The 20,142-nt window shown below is 40.9% G+C and overlaps 1 protein-coding gene across 1 annotated transcript in view; it reads left to right on the top strand.

Annotated features, from left to right (window-relative positions):
• Positions 1 to 690: 690 nt before the first annotated feature.
• Positions 691 to 20,142, top strand: part of prickle2b (prickle homolog 2b) — an 83,333-nt gene continuing 63,881 nt past the window's right edge. The window contains exons 1-2 of the mRNA XM_067505301.1: positions 691 to 953; positions 1,533 to 1,618. Of these exons, the coding sequence (XP_067361402.1) occupies positions 912 to 953; positions 1,533 to 1,618 (128 nt within the window). The 5' untranslated portion in view covers positions 691 to 911. The remainder of the gene's footprint in view (positions 954 to 1,532; positions 1,619 to 20,142) is intronic.

Consider the following 20,142-nt stretch of genomic DNA (forward strand, 5'->3'; position numbering starts at 1 on the left):
TTCTCAGCTTGTTAAGCACCAGACCCCCAGTCTTATCCACTAAATTATGAAACGAGGGATTTTCACTGACAGCTGTGCATAATATCAATGCTCAATACATGAGATGTTGGTGAAGTGTGGCTGTGTGGCAGACTAACTCACACTTTTCTCTGGTAGTAAGTAGGATGCACTTCTGGAGAGACTGTGAGGGCACATGCACCATGGGGCACATAGCAGTTGTTTCTGGGGAAATTAATCAAGGTGATTTGTTTTTCCTCTTCTAAGAGTTTGAGAGGCTCAGAAACAGAGACAGACTGTGTGTGTATTCAGAGGAGTAATGGCAGGCTGTAAGTGGGAACAGGAAAAAAAAACATGCTGTCCCTGAGCCAAGGTTGCATTAAGTTACGACGTGACTCAAGCGGTAAAATAGAAAAAATGTTTAAGTATTTATTAGAGTTTATAAAAGCGGATGAATCCTTTGGCACATAATGCAAATTCTAGCAAATGATAAAAAACATTATTAAATGCACGTGCGTGGACGGAGTGTCTGAAGGAGAACACAAGCATAACACATTTATTTACACGGCGATTACAGAGTCTGTTATTTGCGCCGAGAAGTGCTCAGACTGGACGTCACAACTCATCCACACTGTTATTTACCGCTGCATCTCTCCGGCTTAATCCAAATTATAGTTTGTCCCATTTTTCTTGAAAGAATTTTGTTCCAGTCTTTTATTGGCTGCGAGGAAACAGGGTGGAGCTGCCCCCCGGAACAGCGCAGCAGTCATTAATGAGAGGTTAATAGGATCGGACTGCAGCCAGGGCTCGGTGCATTGAGGAAAGTCGTGGTGGTTATTCGATATTGATCTCCTGTGCGCCATTTGTCTCGCTAGTAGCCGCCTGTGCTTCTACTGTTCGAGGATCAGCCTGTCATGTTCAGTCGCAGCTCAAAGAGGGGAGACTCCAGCAGACCGGTAGGTGGGCAAGACAAAGTTAGGGTTCGAACGCTTTTAATGGTTTCTATAGCGCATGTGTCAGCTTGTATTTGCGCTTTAATTAGAAAAAAAAAATCATCCTTAGATGTGAAGTTTTTTTTTTTCCTGTTTCCTCTATGTCCTGTTGCTAAGGGAATCGAGTTACATGCGCTCTGTTTTGACAGCAGTGGCACAAGACGCATTACCAGCCTGAATGATTAAAAACAGGTTTCTTTCTGTTTCAACAAGTGGCATATCACCTGATCTCTACACAAAAATTGCTTTTAGAGGTTATTTTATATTTAATCTAATCACTGTCTGTTTGTTGTAATTAACGCAGGTTACACGGCCAACTCCCTTTAAAATATGTGTGCACAGTATTGCTACTGTATGTCGTGGTGCTTTAAAATCCATCTAGTCAGAAAAAGCCTTGTAGGTCTATTGACTCCTGGGAAGCCAAGACTTAGCCAGTGGCCTTCTGGCAGTTTTGAGTCCCAGGTAGTTTGGTGTAAAAGGACAAAAGTCCTGGATCTGCTACTGAAAGCCATAACCCACCATCCTCTGTCTGTTTATCCCAAGCGGCACCCTGCAGATGAGCCACAGAGAGGACAGCCCTGTATCAGCTGCAGAGAACAGTGTCCTGGCTTTGCCCTGCATAAATGGAGGTAACAACATCACAAAAACACAGCCATATCATAGAAAGGAGACCAATCCAAATCAAACTTTTACCGTCTGATGCTTTCCTACGTTTAGTCTTCACAGAATTAATACTAACTGACACAAAAGCTGCTGATTAAGTCCCAAGCTATTTGCATTATTTATCTGTATTAATGTTTCTAAAGCGTTCTTAAAAAAAGAGTAGTATTCAGGAGAAGGCATCATACACCCTGGGACTTTGAATGCAATCAGCCATCCAGACTACTGTGAAGCAAACACTGTAATGCCACAGTGTGCTCTAAAATAATAGTTTTCACTTCCTTTTGGGAGAATTCAGGCCTGGTGGGACATAAAATTGCTTATGTTGTCAAACAAACTGTATTGTAAAGATAAATGGTCCTGCTGTGAAAGTGGAAACACCACATAGGTGAGGTTACCAGTCTTTACTGATTCCAAAAAAACACCAGTCACTAAGTAAAAAGTCATGTGATTAGCAGCACAGACTTAATGGAGATGTTGTTAGTTGCCCTATACTGCTGTCTCTTTACTGTTTAGTGGCTGCTGAAGCTCAGATTGTGGGAAAAACTAAACCCAAAGGCACATTATGTACTCATTACAAACAGTACATTGTAATTGTGAAACACAGTAAGCTGCTTGAATTGGTTCATAGAGGATTAGTAGTAGAAAGTCCAAAATGATATGTTCAGCAGCACTGAGCAGTGTGAGGAAAGTATAATAGTTTATTTGCATTTAAATTCTAGTTGCACTTGCACAATTTAAATGGTGTGACTTCATTATGTTGCACTGCAGAATCATTCTTGATGGTGGTTTTCCCCATAAACTATTGCGTAAATCACATAAAACTACAATACTGTGGCGTAAGCACAATCAACCAGCTAGAAACCACCTTAGTAGAGGTGCAGCCACGGGGGCATTTTTTCTTCCAGTGGAGATTTAGAATAGTCAGGGGTTCCAAACTGCATCCTTTGCTGTAAAGTCAACTATTAGAGGGGCAACAGTGGGCTCAGGAATGCAGCCTGTAATTGTCTGTCTTTGCAGTCTCACAATAAAAAGTAAACTTCTTCCTCTCGAACTAATAATAAAGCGTCACAGAGTAAAGAGTTCCAACTTTATGTGCAGAGGCAAAAAAAACTGTTTTGTAACTCAGATTATCTCTTTGTTTCTCAGAATACATTTCTTTTCTGCTTTTTGAAGCAAAAATCAATGTCTTTTCATGTTATTTGTTGCAAGATATGGCAGTAATGGTGTGTTCTGGAATGTGGTGGACTTTAGGTGACCCTTGGGTTAAAGCTGGAGAGTTGGAGCATGCAGGTGTGCACATAGCAGATGTCGTGTGTTTATCAGATGACTAAAGCTTAGTGTTTATCAGGTTGTCATATTGCTAGCAATTTTTTTTTTTTAGATATCACTTAACATATTACTCCTAATTACTTTATTAATCTTAGAGCTTTTTCTCTTGTGCGTTGTAATCTATGATTTCGAATGAAACTCATACAATTTATCATCCAGTCAATCCCAGCCAAATTACTCTTTAATAATAACTTTTAGCATCCTAACACACTAAGATAGTAACCATAGTGAAGTCCTGTGTTACCAGGACCTCTAGGTGAACGCACACCTACACTGGTGAAGCGGTGATGAAAGAACTACACTAGAATGGATTATTTGCATATTATGAAGTAGAGTATGTAATATGTATTTTTACTTTGATTGGTGTGATTTTATTTTTTAATTATTTATTATTAAAGTTTAATTAGTTTTAAAGCACCACATACATTTTTCCTCTCATATGTAGTTCAGGAAAGTTGTTAGACTTTTCTTGTTTGTCTGAAGCATAACCAGAACAAGATGAGCTACTAGAAAACTTATGGTAAATGCAACCAGGCTACATTACACCATGCCCCTCAGTTTTAACATGTATCAGAATTCACTGAAATATTGATGACTGTCTAAATATTCAGTAGATGTATATACAACAATCAACCACAACATTAACATTTTTAAAGTTGTGTTGGACCTGGGACCGGAATGGCAAAATTGTAATGTTGGCCATGATCAGTGGGCAACCTGAAACACAGGTCTGGTCTGGTCAGAGTGACCATATTGACCCCAGTTTACCACAGCATTCATGTCGTGGCTGATCAGTGTACAGTACACACTGTTTTTATGTCTTGTTATTTTCTTTTCTTCCTCTCCTCCTTTGTACTTCCTTTGTACAGCCTCTATATAAGATGTTTCCACTAAACTAAGCTCCTGGGGCTGTTTTAGGCTGGTCTTTTATGGCAAGTTGACTGAGTGTGTTGAAGCATTTCCTATTCAGAGCAAAGAGAGGAGCCAGTCTAGTGTTGGGTATTTAAAATCACTCAGGACAACCAAAACATTACCCTCAAGAATTTGCTGTAGATGTTATTTGACTCAGATGTGGGTTTTAAAACCAAAAGCTTGTCTACGCAAACAAGTACAATAAAGGTTTATTTAAAAAAAAAAATCCTAGTTACTAAAAGAATGTCAAGTCAACTATATTTCTACCCTTTCATAAAAAGTGGACACTCAAAACACAAGGTAAGCTCAAATTAACGTGTTAAGACCATACAGCAAACTAAATTTAAAGAGGAGAAGAAAAAAACTAAAACAGACGGGATCAGTTAAAACAAAAGAAACTAAAATTAGGATTCTGTGCAGGGTTTCCAGCCTCATCAATTTGCTGTAGAGCAGCTGCTACTTTAAATTAAAACCCCTTCATCCATACTGGATGAATCCCCATTGGCTAGCACCCTCTGGTAATGTGCCAAGCATAACGGGCCAGTTCGAAACCCTGGTGGAAGAACCTGGACACTGGTCCTCTCTCAGTATTCCTCAGCACATCCTTTGGCATATGGTGTCGACCATTTTGGGAAGAGGAACCTCGGGTGGCTCTGATCACCCTAATAGCTCTGCAACCTTGATTCTGTTACCTGGCTGCTTGTGTGTGAGTGTGCCTGTGTACCTTAGAAAGGTGTGTCGGCCGCTGGAGGCAGGTTAGGAATAGGAGTAGGTTCTCCCTGCACAACATGCTCCTCTTGAATTATTAATGCTTGCCTTTGGCTTGATTGATTTTTTTTTTCCTGTGCTAATGACACTCATTACCAGTCTTATTAACATGTGCCTGAGTGTGAATCTGCTCTATCTAATCGACCGGATCACATGATCCTCTTCCACACAGTGGCGGTGTGTTTTAGAGCTGTAGTACTGTATGCTTAAAAGGTTACACAGTCGGATATAGTTCAGATTAGAAAGGTGGATTCACACCACTGGACCTTGCCATTTGCTATTTCTTCATTTCTTCCAGCCAGCAGCAAAACAAAAAACTTCAGTTAAGGTCTTGTCAGAGATGGACAAAGCTGGCCCTATTCAGCAGGGCCTTAGCTGAAACATTAGCAGGCTAAAAGTTGAGGGGCTTTTTTAAAAAAAAAAAAAAAAAAAAAAAAATTCTGCAGTAGAACAAGAGGAATTAAAGTTGAGTTTTAACCCCAATCTGAATGGCTTGCTGACGTCTGTCCCCTCGGTAACCCATTCTGATCTGCATAACACAAGGCCGCGCTGCTATTCACGCTGTGTTAACAACACGGATTGGCAAATAAAACTGTCAGGGTGCTCAGGCATTTGAATGGCTTCTGGCTATTGCAGCAGAGGAGAAGACTGGAGGTGAAAGAGAAAGAAAGAGAAGAAGCCACTGGTGGTCGGTGCCACACAATAGAAAGTTAGCAGATTTATTACTAAAGCAGTGTCTGGGTATTGGCATGGATAATGTCAATCCTCTCGCTTGATATTTTCCAGCGATGAAACCACTCCCTGTTCTTATTTTGGAAGGAGAAAGCAGCATCAGCATACAGTATGGTAGCACTCACGGGTCAGGATGCAAATGACTTGTTAAACTGGGCTTTTTATTTTTTAAATGGCGTGTTTTGCCTTTCTCATTAAAGGAGATTTATTTTGAAGAGGTTAGACTTTGACAGGGCCGCGGGGTCATGTGATATATGACTGATGCTCTCACATAATGCAAACCCAGGGAGCTGTGAAACCTGATATAAATCATAGTTTGACCTTTGGGCACTCAGTGTTGGGCTAAACTTGTCCCGTCTCATTTCTCTGCTTTTATTCTATTTCATTCTCCCTCTCCCTCTCCATTTTTTCTAATCTGCCTTTTTACCTTGTTTTCCTCCTGAATCACCCCTAACTACAATGAGGCAAACGCAGCATTTGATTGGACTGTAATGACTCGCACTCTGTGAAGATTATGCGTGGCTGCGACGGCAACAAAGGTGGTCTGCACATGCAGCCAGCTGTGATCCTGAGGGGCCTGACGGTCAGCTGCTGAATTCCAATGAAATCCCAGCATCAGAATTAAAGAGCCAGGAACAGACACAGATGTTAGAGATAGAGAAAAGACCTCAGTTATATTCCTGATGTATTCCTCATTTCAGCTCTGCACATGGAGGTTTTATTAATGATCACATGCAAAGAAACATTTGTTGAAAGCAAGCACTCAATCCCATATTGTTTGATTTATTTCAAATGCACTGTGTTGTAATGCCCTTGGAAAGAAAAATCACTTTGATTCCTTGATGTAATTTTATCAGATGTTCTGAATGTATGGTCAAGTCATGATAACAACATAATTTACTGTTTTCTTTGTTTTTTGTTTTTTCCATAGCCAGCCATATGTTATGACCCTTCAGTTTGACATGTGGCAATAAAGTCACATTGTGCTGCGTGTTTTATTGGCTGGCTGTGTATTTTTAACACTATCAGATGAGGGGAAATGATCCCTATTATCTGGTAATAATGTTAGTGTGACACCCCAGAGCAGATGCATGCAGCTGGAAAGTGTTTGAGAAATTTTGTTTCTGTTTGTGTATCCTCATGCCACATTTACAAGAGTTTATATGAAGCCTTTCCCAACAAGAGAGTAAACCTGTCTAAAAGATAAATGGATGTGTTGTCAGTGAGCTGTATAGCGCAACAACAGGTACAATAGTGTCATCCTATCCACTAGGTGGGTTATGGTTGCGCAAAAGGAGAACCGGTGAGTGTTAGGCTGCTCTGGTGCTCTGTTCTTATACTGTATTCAGTTTGTAGCGTGTAACATTGTATTCTAGGTATCTACATAACATACTTTTTTTTTTTTTTTTTTACCAAAGTTGTGTAAACTGTCATTTGAACATTAAGTGATGGGGTTAGAGAAGGATATAATGTAGTGTAATGATGTTTTTTTTTTATGTTGTGTCATCACTTAAAACTGTAACATACGGTAAATGGAGGGAGACAGCTCAGTGATCCCCTGTCAACATAAGAGCCATTTTCTCATTTAGCATGTCAGCAACACACCTTGACTGCACCCTCACCACTGGGACTTCTCTTTTTTTAGTGATATTTAAACTGAGCTGACAGTAATTATTCTTATCATGTGACCTGTGTGTTAATTTTGTTTTGTTGTTATATTGTCTTTGTAACTGCCATTATCTCTCCAGTACAATATTTCTCATTTTACATCCTACAATGGTGATAGGATAGCAGATTTATAAATACTGTATTTGTGTAGATTAGATTTAACATTTCTAGTGAAGCCTAATAAGGACAAGAGTTAGGTTTTATATTAAACTTTCTCAAATTTCCACACCCAACAGGTACCACAGTAATTTACACTTTCAAATTATATTTCCTCATTTCAGCTCCATCTGCAGCATATTTGTAACCATCAAACTGTTATGTCAAATAAAGATGCTGTCCTAAGATGTTTCAAATTAGCTTTGTTAGTTCTGATATTTCTCTCTGTTTTGGGAGAAGCACATTAAACTGCCCAGTTATTCAAATCCAAAATCCAAACTGTTGCATAACAGACCAGAAATGTGCTGGAGTGGAGGAGTCATGGGTGATAACAACCACACTATCACAGGTCTGTACTAGGATCAAGCAAAGGTATAAAGGCCTGTATTACTACAAAGCTATCCCTTCATCATTTTGCAGCTCTTAATCTACAGCATGAAACGGTCAAGTGATTAAAAAAATTAAACAAAAGCATCCACGTTGTGCCCTGTAATCAGGAATAAAGACAATAATTCCTTAATATGCACAAACTGCATTTGTTGTTTTCAGCTGTATCAAACACTGCGATCTAACCAAACCCAACCTATTCTCTCTCATACAGTCTTAATAGAGGTTAATTGTATAGCACGGCTGTGGGCGTCTGTAGTGTTTCTTTTAGCTTCTGAAATAGAAGAACCACCTTTTATTGTCATTGAGCACATACGTGTTACACTGAAATTCTTTCCCTGCATTTAACCCATACCCGCAAGGGGGGGGGGGGGGGTGCCCGGGTAGCTCAGGGATACACCTGGTAGGTAGGGTGGGATCTGATCCTGTTGACTATTGCATACCATCAGCTACTAGGCCGTTTTACTGTTAAGCCAGTAGCTTTACTCTGATCTGCTTCTGTTATCAAGGTCATCTCTAACAGGTGCTCATGCATTTGAATTAAGAGCGATAGGCATCAGTGCCTTTAGTCTAGTCCCTCACGTAAAATAGTGTCTGGGCGAGTGAATGAATGTGTTTCAGCAGGACATAGGAAAGGAGGTGAACTAAACATGGGGGTTATTTAATCGTTCTCTTTTTACTGTCTCTGTACTCATCTGTCATTTAACATGGAAATGGGAGATCAGTGATGACAACGCTGATGGTAAGAGCTTTTACTGTATCTGGGGAGCAAACAGGAGTGAACGAGAGTGTCAAGCACAGAAGAAAAGAGGCTCAGAAGTAAATCACACATTTGTGTTATTTCAGAAAATGAATGAGAATGAGAAAAGTGTATATAAGAACACTTGTATACATGTAAAGTTTTGCTACCTCACAAATCACCGTCAGAGATGTAATAATGAAAGGCTCAAACATACACAATCTGGAACAAAGTGTGAAAGTGGTCCCTTCACTTTTGATGCACAACAGGGATGTATTCCACTGTTATTGTAAATTTGCACAACATACTTGTGATCTTGTGCTGCTAGTAGCTAAATTTCACCCTTGTTAGTTCAGCAGACCCCTGTAATTCTCTCTGACTTGTGCTCCAGCGATACTAATTCAGCCTGATTTTTGCCCTGGTGCTGATCCATGCCTTAATGAAGGCTTAGCGTGCTAAACTTCCTTTGAACTGTCAGTGAAAATAAAAAGAGGCAGGTTCATGGCTGTCATATGTGCAGCAAGTTAGCATTTACTGTGCACTGTTCACACCAGCCCACCCCGGTAGAGAGTTAATTCATGTCATTCTGACCATTTCTCCTGTCACGGACTCCATGCTCTTTGGCTGGTGGAGGGCTCAGCCCATGACTTCAGCTAGCTGATATCATTGCCCTGTCTACTCCGCTTTCATTATTTGCCAATCACATACATTCACACTTTTCTTAATCATTGGGTAACACATTATCACTGATCACATTGACACATTATCACTACCTTTAGACCTGGTCTCCTGGACACGCAGTATGTCCACCTTCCTTCTCCACATCATGTCAATCAACTCTCTAGCCTCAAAGTCCCTACGGTCAGTCCTACATTCTTAGCTTTCCTCTTCTCTCTCTGCCTACGTACACATCTTCCTCCTCTCCTTCTTTGTCTTCGACCAACAGTAGTCCCATCAGTACCTTGTAGGTCAACAGCACCAGTGGCGGTCGTTGTTAACCCCGGGCCCCGACCGATCCGATATGGAAGTCATTGTCACGATTCGCATGTTTAATTTGGCATGTTTTACGTCGGATGCCCTTCCTGACATTACCCTCTGCATTTATCCAGACTTGGGACTGGCACAAGAAGACACTGGCTTGTGCCCCCTTGCTGTTGCATTATCACTGGTCCGGAGCAGTTAGAGTAAACTTTATATAAGAGTAAACAAACCTGCTCACCTTCTTTCTCATTCTGAGAACTCGCAGTACACTGAGGGAATAAAAGCTCCATGGGCTCAAAAGTGCACAAGATCTGAGTAGTCTTACCAGATATACACTTAATTTCAGGATGCTTAAAAACACTTATTGTAATGGATTTGTCCTAAATTCATCAAAGCATTTCTCTGTAAGTAGTTATGGTGTAGAGCTGGAGGTAATGGACATAGGGCTGCAAGTAAATAAGAATTTTAAATACTAAAGTAAAATGTATCCAAAATGTCAAACTGTAAAAAGGTTTTAGTCTTCCGTTGCAACCCAGAGATGTTTGGTTTATATGCGTTTATTAACAGTGTGTAGATATGCTAGCAGCTCCACAAGCAGTGCTTTGATCCAAATGCAAACACCTACATGCAAACATCTTCACAACGATGATCTGCCCTCATGTTGATGTTTAGAAGGTATAATGTTAAATGTGTTCAAGTTGATGTTAATTTGATGTTGATATGCTAATATTTGCTTATTAGCACTACACACAGTTTTAATGTCATTGGTCATTAAAGTATTTGTTAAAAAGACAATTTGATTTGTTGATGGTGATAGATGACTTAGGAAATGAAGTTTTATCATTTTAATCCCTCTCAAGTGAACATAAATGCCTGTACATATAGTTTTTCGAAAGTGCCACCAAAGAAAAAAAATACAGGTACAGTGGTGGTGACCTATGTCATTAGAAAACATAAACTCAGGAAGCTGTCAATGTACAAAAGATGTTAATCCATCAAACTTATGCTCTGCTAATATTAGTGCTTGAGAAAAAGGAATCAAATATAAGAGTCTATCCTTTGATGACCATTTCCATCGCCAAAGCTGACAACAAAATCCTTACATTAAAGGAACTGGAATTAGCAAAGAACTGGATTTTTGAACGATGTCTGTTATCATAGCCTCATCCATCCAGTTTAGAGCCCACCTACCCAGTGCAGTGAGGTTTAAGCAGTGCACCACTTCAAAGACCTCTTTGATTTTCTCCTCTTCTTGTTTTATCCCACCCCTCGTTCTTTCTGTCCAGCCACCTGTTCCCGTGTGTGTGTGTGTGTGTGTGTGTGTAAATCCTTGATCCATGCCGTATAAACGGTGCATTTGAACACAGTGCTGGATGGATGGATTTCCTAAAAGTGCTGGAAGATTTAGTTGAGTGTTCCCTGATTAAGATTACAGCAGCCAACAGAGGTCAGCATTGTACAATAGCAACCCTGTATGTTCCCTTGTTCAGCATCCTCATCATATGCTCAAGTATAAATTGCAATCGAATGATCAATTTTTAGATACAAACAAGTTTTAAATACCCAGACCTAAAGTACTGTATTACACAATAGGGTTAATCTATAAGTTCGAGAGACAGTTACACTGTGACCTTCTCGTTACTTTAATAATGTGTCCAATATTCATTACAGACCCCAAAGCCCATTAAAACCTAATATTTCTAAACTGCAAAAGAGGAGCTTGATGACTCTGCAGTGTAAAATTATTTGATTGGTTTATTGATACAACCAGCCGTCTGATTACTGGTCGGCAAAAGTGGCAAATCGACCTGAAAGAATTGACTGCTGCTGTGTAATTTTGACGCAAAGGCCCCAATAGCCACTTCAACAAGGAGCACTGAGGAGAAAATACTTAATTTTATTTCTTTGATATCTACTTTTGAAAGGCTCAGTTTCGCTCCATCTCATTCTCTGTCATCCTCCCCCTGTTGGTATTTTGTCTCTTTTTGATTTGTCATCATCTGAAGAGTGGGCGAGGTGCCGTCTTGGTTCTGCTCGCAGTTCTGCATGAGTCAGGACTGAATCTAATAGGATGGATGAGCTGTGATGCTGTTCCTGCTTCTGTTCAACTGGTTCACTGACACTTTGTCCCTGTTGTGCATTTGCCTTTTTTCTTCAGTCCATGTGCCTGTGTATTCACGTGTGTATATGAGTGCGCAAGTGAGTATTAATAGCAGAGAGGTTCTTAAGTGAAGGCTGTATTTCATGGATGAGAGAGTAGGTTGGTTCTTAGTGCCAAACTCTTCAGGTATCTATCTGATCTGGGTGCTGGGAGAATTGGGGAGGGCAGGAAGCAGGAGATGAAAAAATGCTCTGAAGCATGGCCAGCTTCCTCTGACATAGGGCCAGGAGTAACACACTGCTTCACTAAGACCTTAGGTCTGCACGTACACATGTAAGCAAACAAGACTACTATTCATTGTAGTGACTGTGCTTCTGCTAGATGCTGGTGATGTTTTATAGGAAACAGTTCACAAACATTTCTCAGAAAAAGGGCTACCAGTTGGCTCTTTTGCCATAGTTGTCCAATGCTGAATTTTGTTTTTGACAGATACCAAAATTCATGTTTGGAGTTTACATTAATATCAAGCTCATCTTTATGCGATCATGATGTTGGATGAATGAATGAATGAGATGGGATCATGAAGTGCAATGCACTTCACCCTGAGGGCTACATGAATGCCAAATGTTAGAGTAATCCATCTGAAAGTCAGTAAGATTTCATTCCAAACCACAAATGTCAACCTAATTTAAGTCATTAGGATTCATCCTCTGGGCTATGTATATCTGTACTAGATTACTTTGCGATCCATCCAAAACTTAAGACATTTCCCATAAAAACATTATTTTGAACCTCCCTGTGCCACTAGAGGAAAGGTTGGGTGGTCTCCAAAGTCATTTGGCTTTATCCTATTTTACCGAAATCTGAAATGTTTCACTCAGAATTGGTGCACGGGCCGACCAACCGAAGAGCCATGGCTGCAGTCCCTGAAAATGAACTTCCAAAATGACCTCAAACACGTTTCTTTTTTCCTGTATTACAGTTCACTCAAGAGACCTAAAGTGAAAGAGACAAATGGAAAGACTGATGACATGACATCCCAGATCAAATTTGATCACAAGCCGGTTGAGACATGAGGATCTGAATTGTATTGCCTGGATGTTTTAGAGACTTGGCAAAGAGAGAGGGCACTACTCACAAGCGCAGACCCTGAGTCAAGATGGATGGATAATGGGAGCGAGTATTGACAAAGTTACCTCACTGAAGCCATCATCACCCTTATTCTTAAAAATGCCGTCTTAGTTGCTACTAAGAGCTCTACACTCCCTTTATCTCTCTTGTGTATCGCTCATCTGGCCAAGTTTATTTGGGCAGGTTGACTGGTTGCCATGGCGATGAGAGTGCTGTAAGTTTGCTGCTGCCTTGACAACGTGCCAGACAGGTATTGCACAATCAGTGTGACAATAGGATCAGAACAAAACAGGGGAGATGGTGTGAGCACTCAGGAGAGAAAGGGAAAACTAGGAAACGAGGTTGGTGTCACTCACTGATATTGAGGGCTGCACAAAAAAATGTAACTTTAGAAAAATTAAGCATTGTTTTTGTGGTTACTTTGGGCTGTGGATCAATGAAAATCTTTACGGTTACATTATCCAAATGCTGTTTCATAACCCCCCCACTACCTCCAGTGTTGTTTATTTCCCTTACAGTCTTCATGAAAGTAGATACTCTAATCAGCAGGAGAGAATAGTACTTTGCTAGATACAAAATAGTTGGAATTTTTGCCAGTGACACTTGGTTAACTTCCCCTTGTGAAACATAAAACAGACATGCATCTAAAGAATTTAAACCAGATTTTTGTGGCATACTTGTACTGTACATGTAAAGAAATGTGTCTGAATTATTCTTTACTGAACAGTGCTGCTCCTGGAGTGCATGAGCTGTGGAGTGTGCCTTCCATTTGTACGGTTTGGAAATCACGTGAAACCAGAGAGCAAAGTAACCCACCAGAAAGGCAGCCTTTCATAGTGATTAATTTCTTAACCTGATACTCTTGTAGTTGTGGCTAGCAGACAGACTGAAACAGTTCTTAAATTCAATGTTGAAAGAGATCAAATTGACTGTGATTGTGATACCCGACACTGGGAACACACAATGTAGGTTTGTGTTTTTAAAAAGTCTAATGTGCACCTGGAAATAAAATCAAAACAAGTCTGCATTCTCACTTTTTGACATGCACCAGTGTATCCAAAGATGATTTGCATGAACAGAGGGACCGTATCAGACAGGCATTTAAAGTAATGACAATAATTTGTAATCAACCTTTCTCTGCTGTCAGGCTGACAACTGTCCCATCAGTCTTCTGTCATGTAACACACCATCATGTGAGCCAGTCCCCTTCCAGCCATGACAGTGAATGTGTCTTCACTTAAGTGACAGTGTGACTGCAAAGTGCAGAATGAGTGGATTTGTTGAATCAAAAGGCTGTTGTACACATGTCAGAGGTCAGCTTTTAACCAGCAAATCCCCTTCTCTCGCATCTAATCCTCTGGCCTGGGGTTTTCCCACAGCACAGGACTTTTCTTGGACCAACTGGAGTGCAGACAGTCAGGCGTGATGGCTCCTGATAGCTTCGACAAACCACAGACAAGATATGCTAGTAATATTTCCAATAGGGATCTTTTGGCCTGCAGGCACAACAGCACTGTGGCTCCAACTTGACTCCTATTAACTATTAGAATCACTTTGACATTACTAGTGTTATATTATAGTGCCAGATGGAATGGCTATGTAATTGTAATTTTAGCTGGACAGTTTTTGATTTTTATCAGAAGATTACTAGATTTGAAAAGTTTATGCGCTCTGAAATCCGTCCAGAGGCTTTGTATATACAGTATTAACATACAGTATATACCAGCTTATAATAAAATGTTTAGTAGTGTGGTTAGTCCAGTCTAGTGGTAGTAACAATAGAAAATCTGTAAAATGAAATGTTTCAATGATTGAGATTGTTCACCTGTGTAAAAGAGCAGTGTTGCAATGCAGTAATCAGTGAAGCTAAAATCAAATTTTTTCCAATTACTACATTTACACTTAGTGGTTACTATATTAGTTACACCTGTACAAGCTAATGCAATCCTAAACAGTAGCTCTGCCATGAATAAGAAGAGGTGGTTCTAATGTTTTGGCATTGTCATTTATTTTAAAAAGGATGGCCAAACCACCTTGTACGACTCAACTAACTTTGACCTTAATAATAAACAGAGAGTGGAATTATCACCTTTTTATCACAGTTTAAACTGAGGAAAAACTGAGAAATTCTAACACTATAAAAGTAGAACTTATGGCAGAGCCGGAAAAGTGAATTGTTTTAGATTGTACATGTGTACCTAATAAAGTGGCAGGTGAGTGTAAGTTACGCATTTTCTATCAGCAAACGTGGGCACCTGTGTTGCGGTGCCATTTCATGCATGAACTGTGTTTTTTTTGTTTTTGTTTTTTTAATAAATAATAATAAAACCTTTATTTTGAGTTATTTAGCTGTCCACATATACGGACACTGAACTAAATGGAGAAATCTGTTTACCTGATGCCACGCATCAAAGAGCTACGGTTTGATTAAAAACCCACGTATACATTGTTTTAGGAGCACATAACTGGAATAATTGCCTTTGCCTAAAAATGTACAATTCTGCAGTTGCACTAATTCACTTATCTTTTGGCCCTGACTTGTTTAGACTGGAACTGGTGCACATACACAATGCACAGACCGCTACTGTGATGGTGTGTGTAGAGAAATTAGTGCTTTAGGGGCCTCTCACACCTTTCTCTCCACTGGCGGTGTCATCAGACCACATTTGCTCTAGCAGAGAGTCAGCAGTTTAGGCCAGTAAATTTTATTGGAGTTGCTTAGTCAGGGGTGCTAGTGATCTGCACTGTGTATCTCTGCATTTTTTAACAGTGAGCTTAGCTTTGCCTGAGTTCAACCCCCTTGTGTAAATAACGCAGCCTGGGGCTTACACAGTACACAGGCTCATCATTTCCCTCACAGACTGAATCGCTCATCTAGTGTGGAGATCAAAGGCTTCAATATTTATAAGTGGTCTTGGGGTGTAATTTGTTTCTCGTTTGACTCTGACGAAACCATCCCCCCTCTGCTCTCTGTTTCTGTGTGCTTATTTATTTGTCTGTTTAACCCAAACCTCTTCTTCCTCATTTAAGCTGCTTTATTGTCCTCTCTGAGCAGCAACTAATTGACATATAATGAACGCCGTGCGAGAGCATTCAGAGTCAAATGGAAATTGTTTGCCTGAAAACTCTCACAATGAAACAGGAGTAAGACAGATTGGATAACCCGTGGTGTATGGAAAATCCTGTCTCCTGTCATGTGGGCCTGTATGTTTTTTTTTTTTTTTTTTTATGGCCCATCTGGACTGGTTATGAGACTCTTGGTTTTGTTTGTTTACCTCCTAATGTATTTTAAGGCCATTTGTCATCATCTCAGTTCTTTATAAGCCTGCTTTTGATCCGCTTCTTTCATGGCTACAGGTATTGATGCCCCAGTCATTTTCTAATTTAATTTCGAGCCAATCAGAGCTTCTGGTCTCTGATTGACACACGAGTAAATATCTTGCAATGACAATGGGGCCAGATAGGGATTGTTGAGGTGTGTGTGTGTGTGTGTGTGCTATAGAAACACTTTTCCTCACCCTTCTGCTTCTTCTCCTTTCTGAACTGATACTGGAGTCCTCACACATGTGGAACAAAAGAGTTTTATAAGTGACATGTGGAAGGTGACAGGTACTGGCTGGCGTAAGTGTGTGTAGCAGCAGGTGCCACATGCCAGAGACTCCCTTTAAACAAATGGATGCCCTAAGGCAGGTGTAGACCAAGCAACATCGTGTGTGTGTGTGTGTGTGTGTGTGCGCGCTGTCACACATGCCCGCCCATGGTTAGCAGCATATGAAGAACCTGTACCTGTAATATTTAATAGCTTGACATCTGAGCCAGAAAGTGTGCCTCAGTTAAGTGTCAGATGGTGTTCAGGGCAAATCTTATGTTCCAATCTGACAATGCAAGAGAGGTGAACACGAGCAGGGCTTTAAGTGTGTGTGTGTGTGTGTGTGTGTGTGTGTGTTTTCTATTTCAAGTCAAGTATGCTTTATGTTCATTTGGAGCACACACACCCAAAAGCGTATGCCCTTGGAGAGGTGTGTATTGATGACAAGCTGGTGATGTCCCTGGGACGTGCCTTAAGTTTTTGTTAAAGATAAGTTGGTACATGCTGAAGAGGGTGTTCTCTGAGTCCCAGTTCCACCTCTGGTCTGTTTGACTTGCAGATGCTTTAACTCAGACAAGCTGTGCTCTAACTGAATAATGAATCCCCAGCACAAAAGCATAAGTAGAAAATTTTAAAGAGTGTGTGTTTGTGTTTGTGCTTGCACACATCAATGGTTTGTGGAAGTTTTGCTGCTGTTTATCACCTTTAGACACAGCCAGACTGAGCTGAGCTGTTTTCCAGTTTTTCCAGTGAGGCTCTAAGATAAGTGACTGCTGGCTTCTTGCTTCTTCATATTTATTATACACCCATCAAGTGGTATCAGTTTTCTCATCTCTTGGCAGGACTGTGAAGAAGCATCAATTCTTTAGACTGTGCACCGTGCTGCTTTAAATACTCCATGTTTGGACCCAATGTGTATCCATTCACAGATATTCAACAAACTCACAGTATAAGAATTGGAGTTTTTCAGTTTTTTAGACAATAGATTTCTAAGCAGTTTTTTCGTCTTCATATATTATGAATGAGCGGGCTTGGAGCTACTGTAAGTGCCAGAGTCACAAAATAGATATAAACGTAGTTGGTTCTGGGCTTTTCATGGGATTTGTTGTGAGTAGAAAAATCTTCCTTGTCCTGTCAAGCTAGTCCTGCAACATAAGTGTAAAAATGTATGATTGTCGTATGCCAACCGGACATGACCAATAAAAGTAAACTTGACCCTCTTTCTGTGCACCATATGTATGAGGCATGGATTTTACTCCCTGTGTCGACGGAGCAGAGAAGAGGCGTTGTCCTCATTAGGTTAGTTTCGAAGCTAGTGGTGCATATCATTGACACAAAGACGCTCTACTCATTAACGATGCGGGACAACAGAAGGGAAGCTTCTGCTTCCCGAACACAAAAGATCTACGATTAATTGTTGCTGAGACACACACTCACACAGGCTCCTACACACAAGTCATTTGCTTTTGCCTCACTGACTCCCTGCCTGATGCAATTGGATTTTGGGTAGTCGACACCTGTGAGCCCCAGCAGGTTATAATGGGGAGATATTGATCAAAAAGTAAAGTTTGCCTGTGTGTGTTTCAGAGAAAGAGAAAGCCTTAACCATGCATATGGCTGCATATTTAATCCTGCAAAGTCTGTTTTCACTGAACTGGAAATCTCCCCCAAAAGGGACGGAATCATAATAGTTGTCGACAGTGAGCTTCAAGAGTCTCTGAGGAAGAGACTGTGATGATAACTGTGTGACAGCTGCGAAGAATCCGCAGAGCACTCAGTGGATTTTGGCAGGGCTGCCAGAGCGTGAGCGTGCTTGGCCTAAAAAGTTTAGTTCAGTCGGCGTTGCACAACAAAGAAGAAACATCAATGCCTACACACGCTCATGTCGAGCATCACTTATATTGTAAGGAGCTTCTGACCTTCTGTCAGTTTCATAACTGGTGAAATGATGTTTCTATTGTAACAGGCATGGCATTGCTCTACTGGATTATCTTTACAGAGCTCAGCTTCCTAATCAAAACCCTTTTGTAGTAGCATAACCAAAGATGGAGCGATTTATTAGGACATCTGCCTAGTCCAGAAGGCATTGTAACACGTAAAAATGTAGCTGATTGTCCTCCTTCGTGTGTGTGTGTGTGGGCTGACACTATGTGTAAACACCAGTTAGTCAGAGACGTAGCTCATTTAATTTCTGCCTATTATGACGTTAATACATAAGAATTTTGGAAAGCGTTGACTTTGCCCTCACGGGGTGATGTTGTCATTCAAACTAATTTTTGCTTTTTCTCTTTTTTTCATCTTGGTAAGGTTTCTGGTGAAGGTTAGGCTTGTAACCAACAATGTGTCAACACTATTGGAAACAAAACTAGAAGGAGAAGACGAGTGTCTGCTAAACTGCATAAAAATGTCCCTCTTTTAAATTCGGTTAAATAGTTGAAACAATTATGATTTATTTTCCATCTTTGACAACATCATGGCAGTCCTATTTCTTCTTCTTTTCCTTTCGGCTGTTCCCTTTCAGGAGTTGCCACAGCGAATTATCTCCATCTAACCTTGTCCTCTGCATCCTCTTCTCTCACACCAACTAACTTCATGTCTTCTCACTACATCCATAAATCTCCTCCTTGGTCTTCCTCTAGACCTCCTGCCTGGCAGCTCCAACCTCAGCATCCTCCTACCAATATATTCAGTTTCTCTTCTGAACATGTCCAAACCACCTCAATCTGGCCTCTCTGACTTTATCTCTGAAACATCTAACATGAGCTGTCCCTCTGATGTCCTCATTCCTGATCCTGTCCATCCTCGTCCCTCCCAAAGAGAACCTCAACATCTTAACCTCTGCCTCCTGTCTTTTCTTCAGTGCCATTGTCTCTAAACCGAACAACATCGCTGGTCTCACCACCACCTTTGCTTTTATTCTTGCTGATACTCTTTCATCACACAACACACCCGACACTTTTCTCCATCCGTTCCAACCTGCTTGCACTCGCCTCTTCACCTCTTTTCCATAGTCTCCGTTGCTCTGAACCGTTGACCCGAAGTACTTAAAGTCCTGCACCTTCTTCACCTCAGCTCCCTGTAACCTCACCGTTCCACCTAGGTCCCTCTCATTAACACGTGTATTCTGTCTTGCTGAAGCTAACCTTCAATCCTCTGCTTTCCAGAGCAGACCTTCACCTCTCTAGATGGAAATCCTCCCATCATAGTCCATGGAGATTCCTGTCTAACCTCATCTGTCAGCCTGTCCATCAACAGAGCAAACAAGAAGGGGCTCAAAGCCGATCCTTGATGCAGACCCACCTCCACCTTGAACTCCTCTGTCACACCTACAGCACATATCACCACGGTCTTACAGCTCTCATACATGTCCTGCACCACTCTAACAGACTTGCATCACTCTGCATCACTTCGTCTAACTTACTCCACAATTTCTCCTTCTCTTCTGTCTCACATCCTGCTTGTGGGGCATAACCACTAACAACATTGAACATCACGCCTTGAATTTCCAGCTTCAGACTTATCAACCTGTCTGATACTCTTTTCACCTAAAGAACATTCCTCACAAACTCCTCTTTCAGGATAACTCCTACTCCATTTCTCTTCCTATCCAACCTATGGTAAAACAGCTTGGACCCTGCTCCTAATCTTCAAGCCTTGGTACCTCTTCACCTGGACTCCTGGACACCCAGTATATCCATCCTTCTTCTCTGCATCATGTCAACCAACTATCTAGCCTTCCCTGACATAGTCCGAACTACACTCTTGGCTTTCCTTTTCTCTGCCTACAACCGCCACTGGTGCTTTTGACACCGGTCGTTATTAGCCCTGGCCCCGACCGATCCGGTATTGATGTCAGATTCCGTGTGAAATTACTTATTTGGATGTTTAATTTGGCATGTGGGATGCCTTTCCTGACGCAAGCCTCTGCATTTATCCAGTTTTGGGAGTGGCACACGAAGACACTGGCTTGTGCTCCCTTGTTGTTTCATTGCCCCAA

The sequence above is a fragment of the Channa argus genome, chromosome 5 (genome assembly GCF_033026475.1).
Source record: "Channa argus isolate prfri chromosome 5, Channa argus male v1.0, whole genome shotgun sequence".
NCBI classification, from domain to species: domain Eukaryota; kingdom Metazoa; phylum Chordata; class Actinopteri; order Anabantiformes; family Channidae; genus Channa; species Channa argus.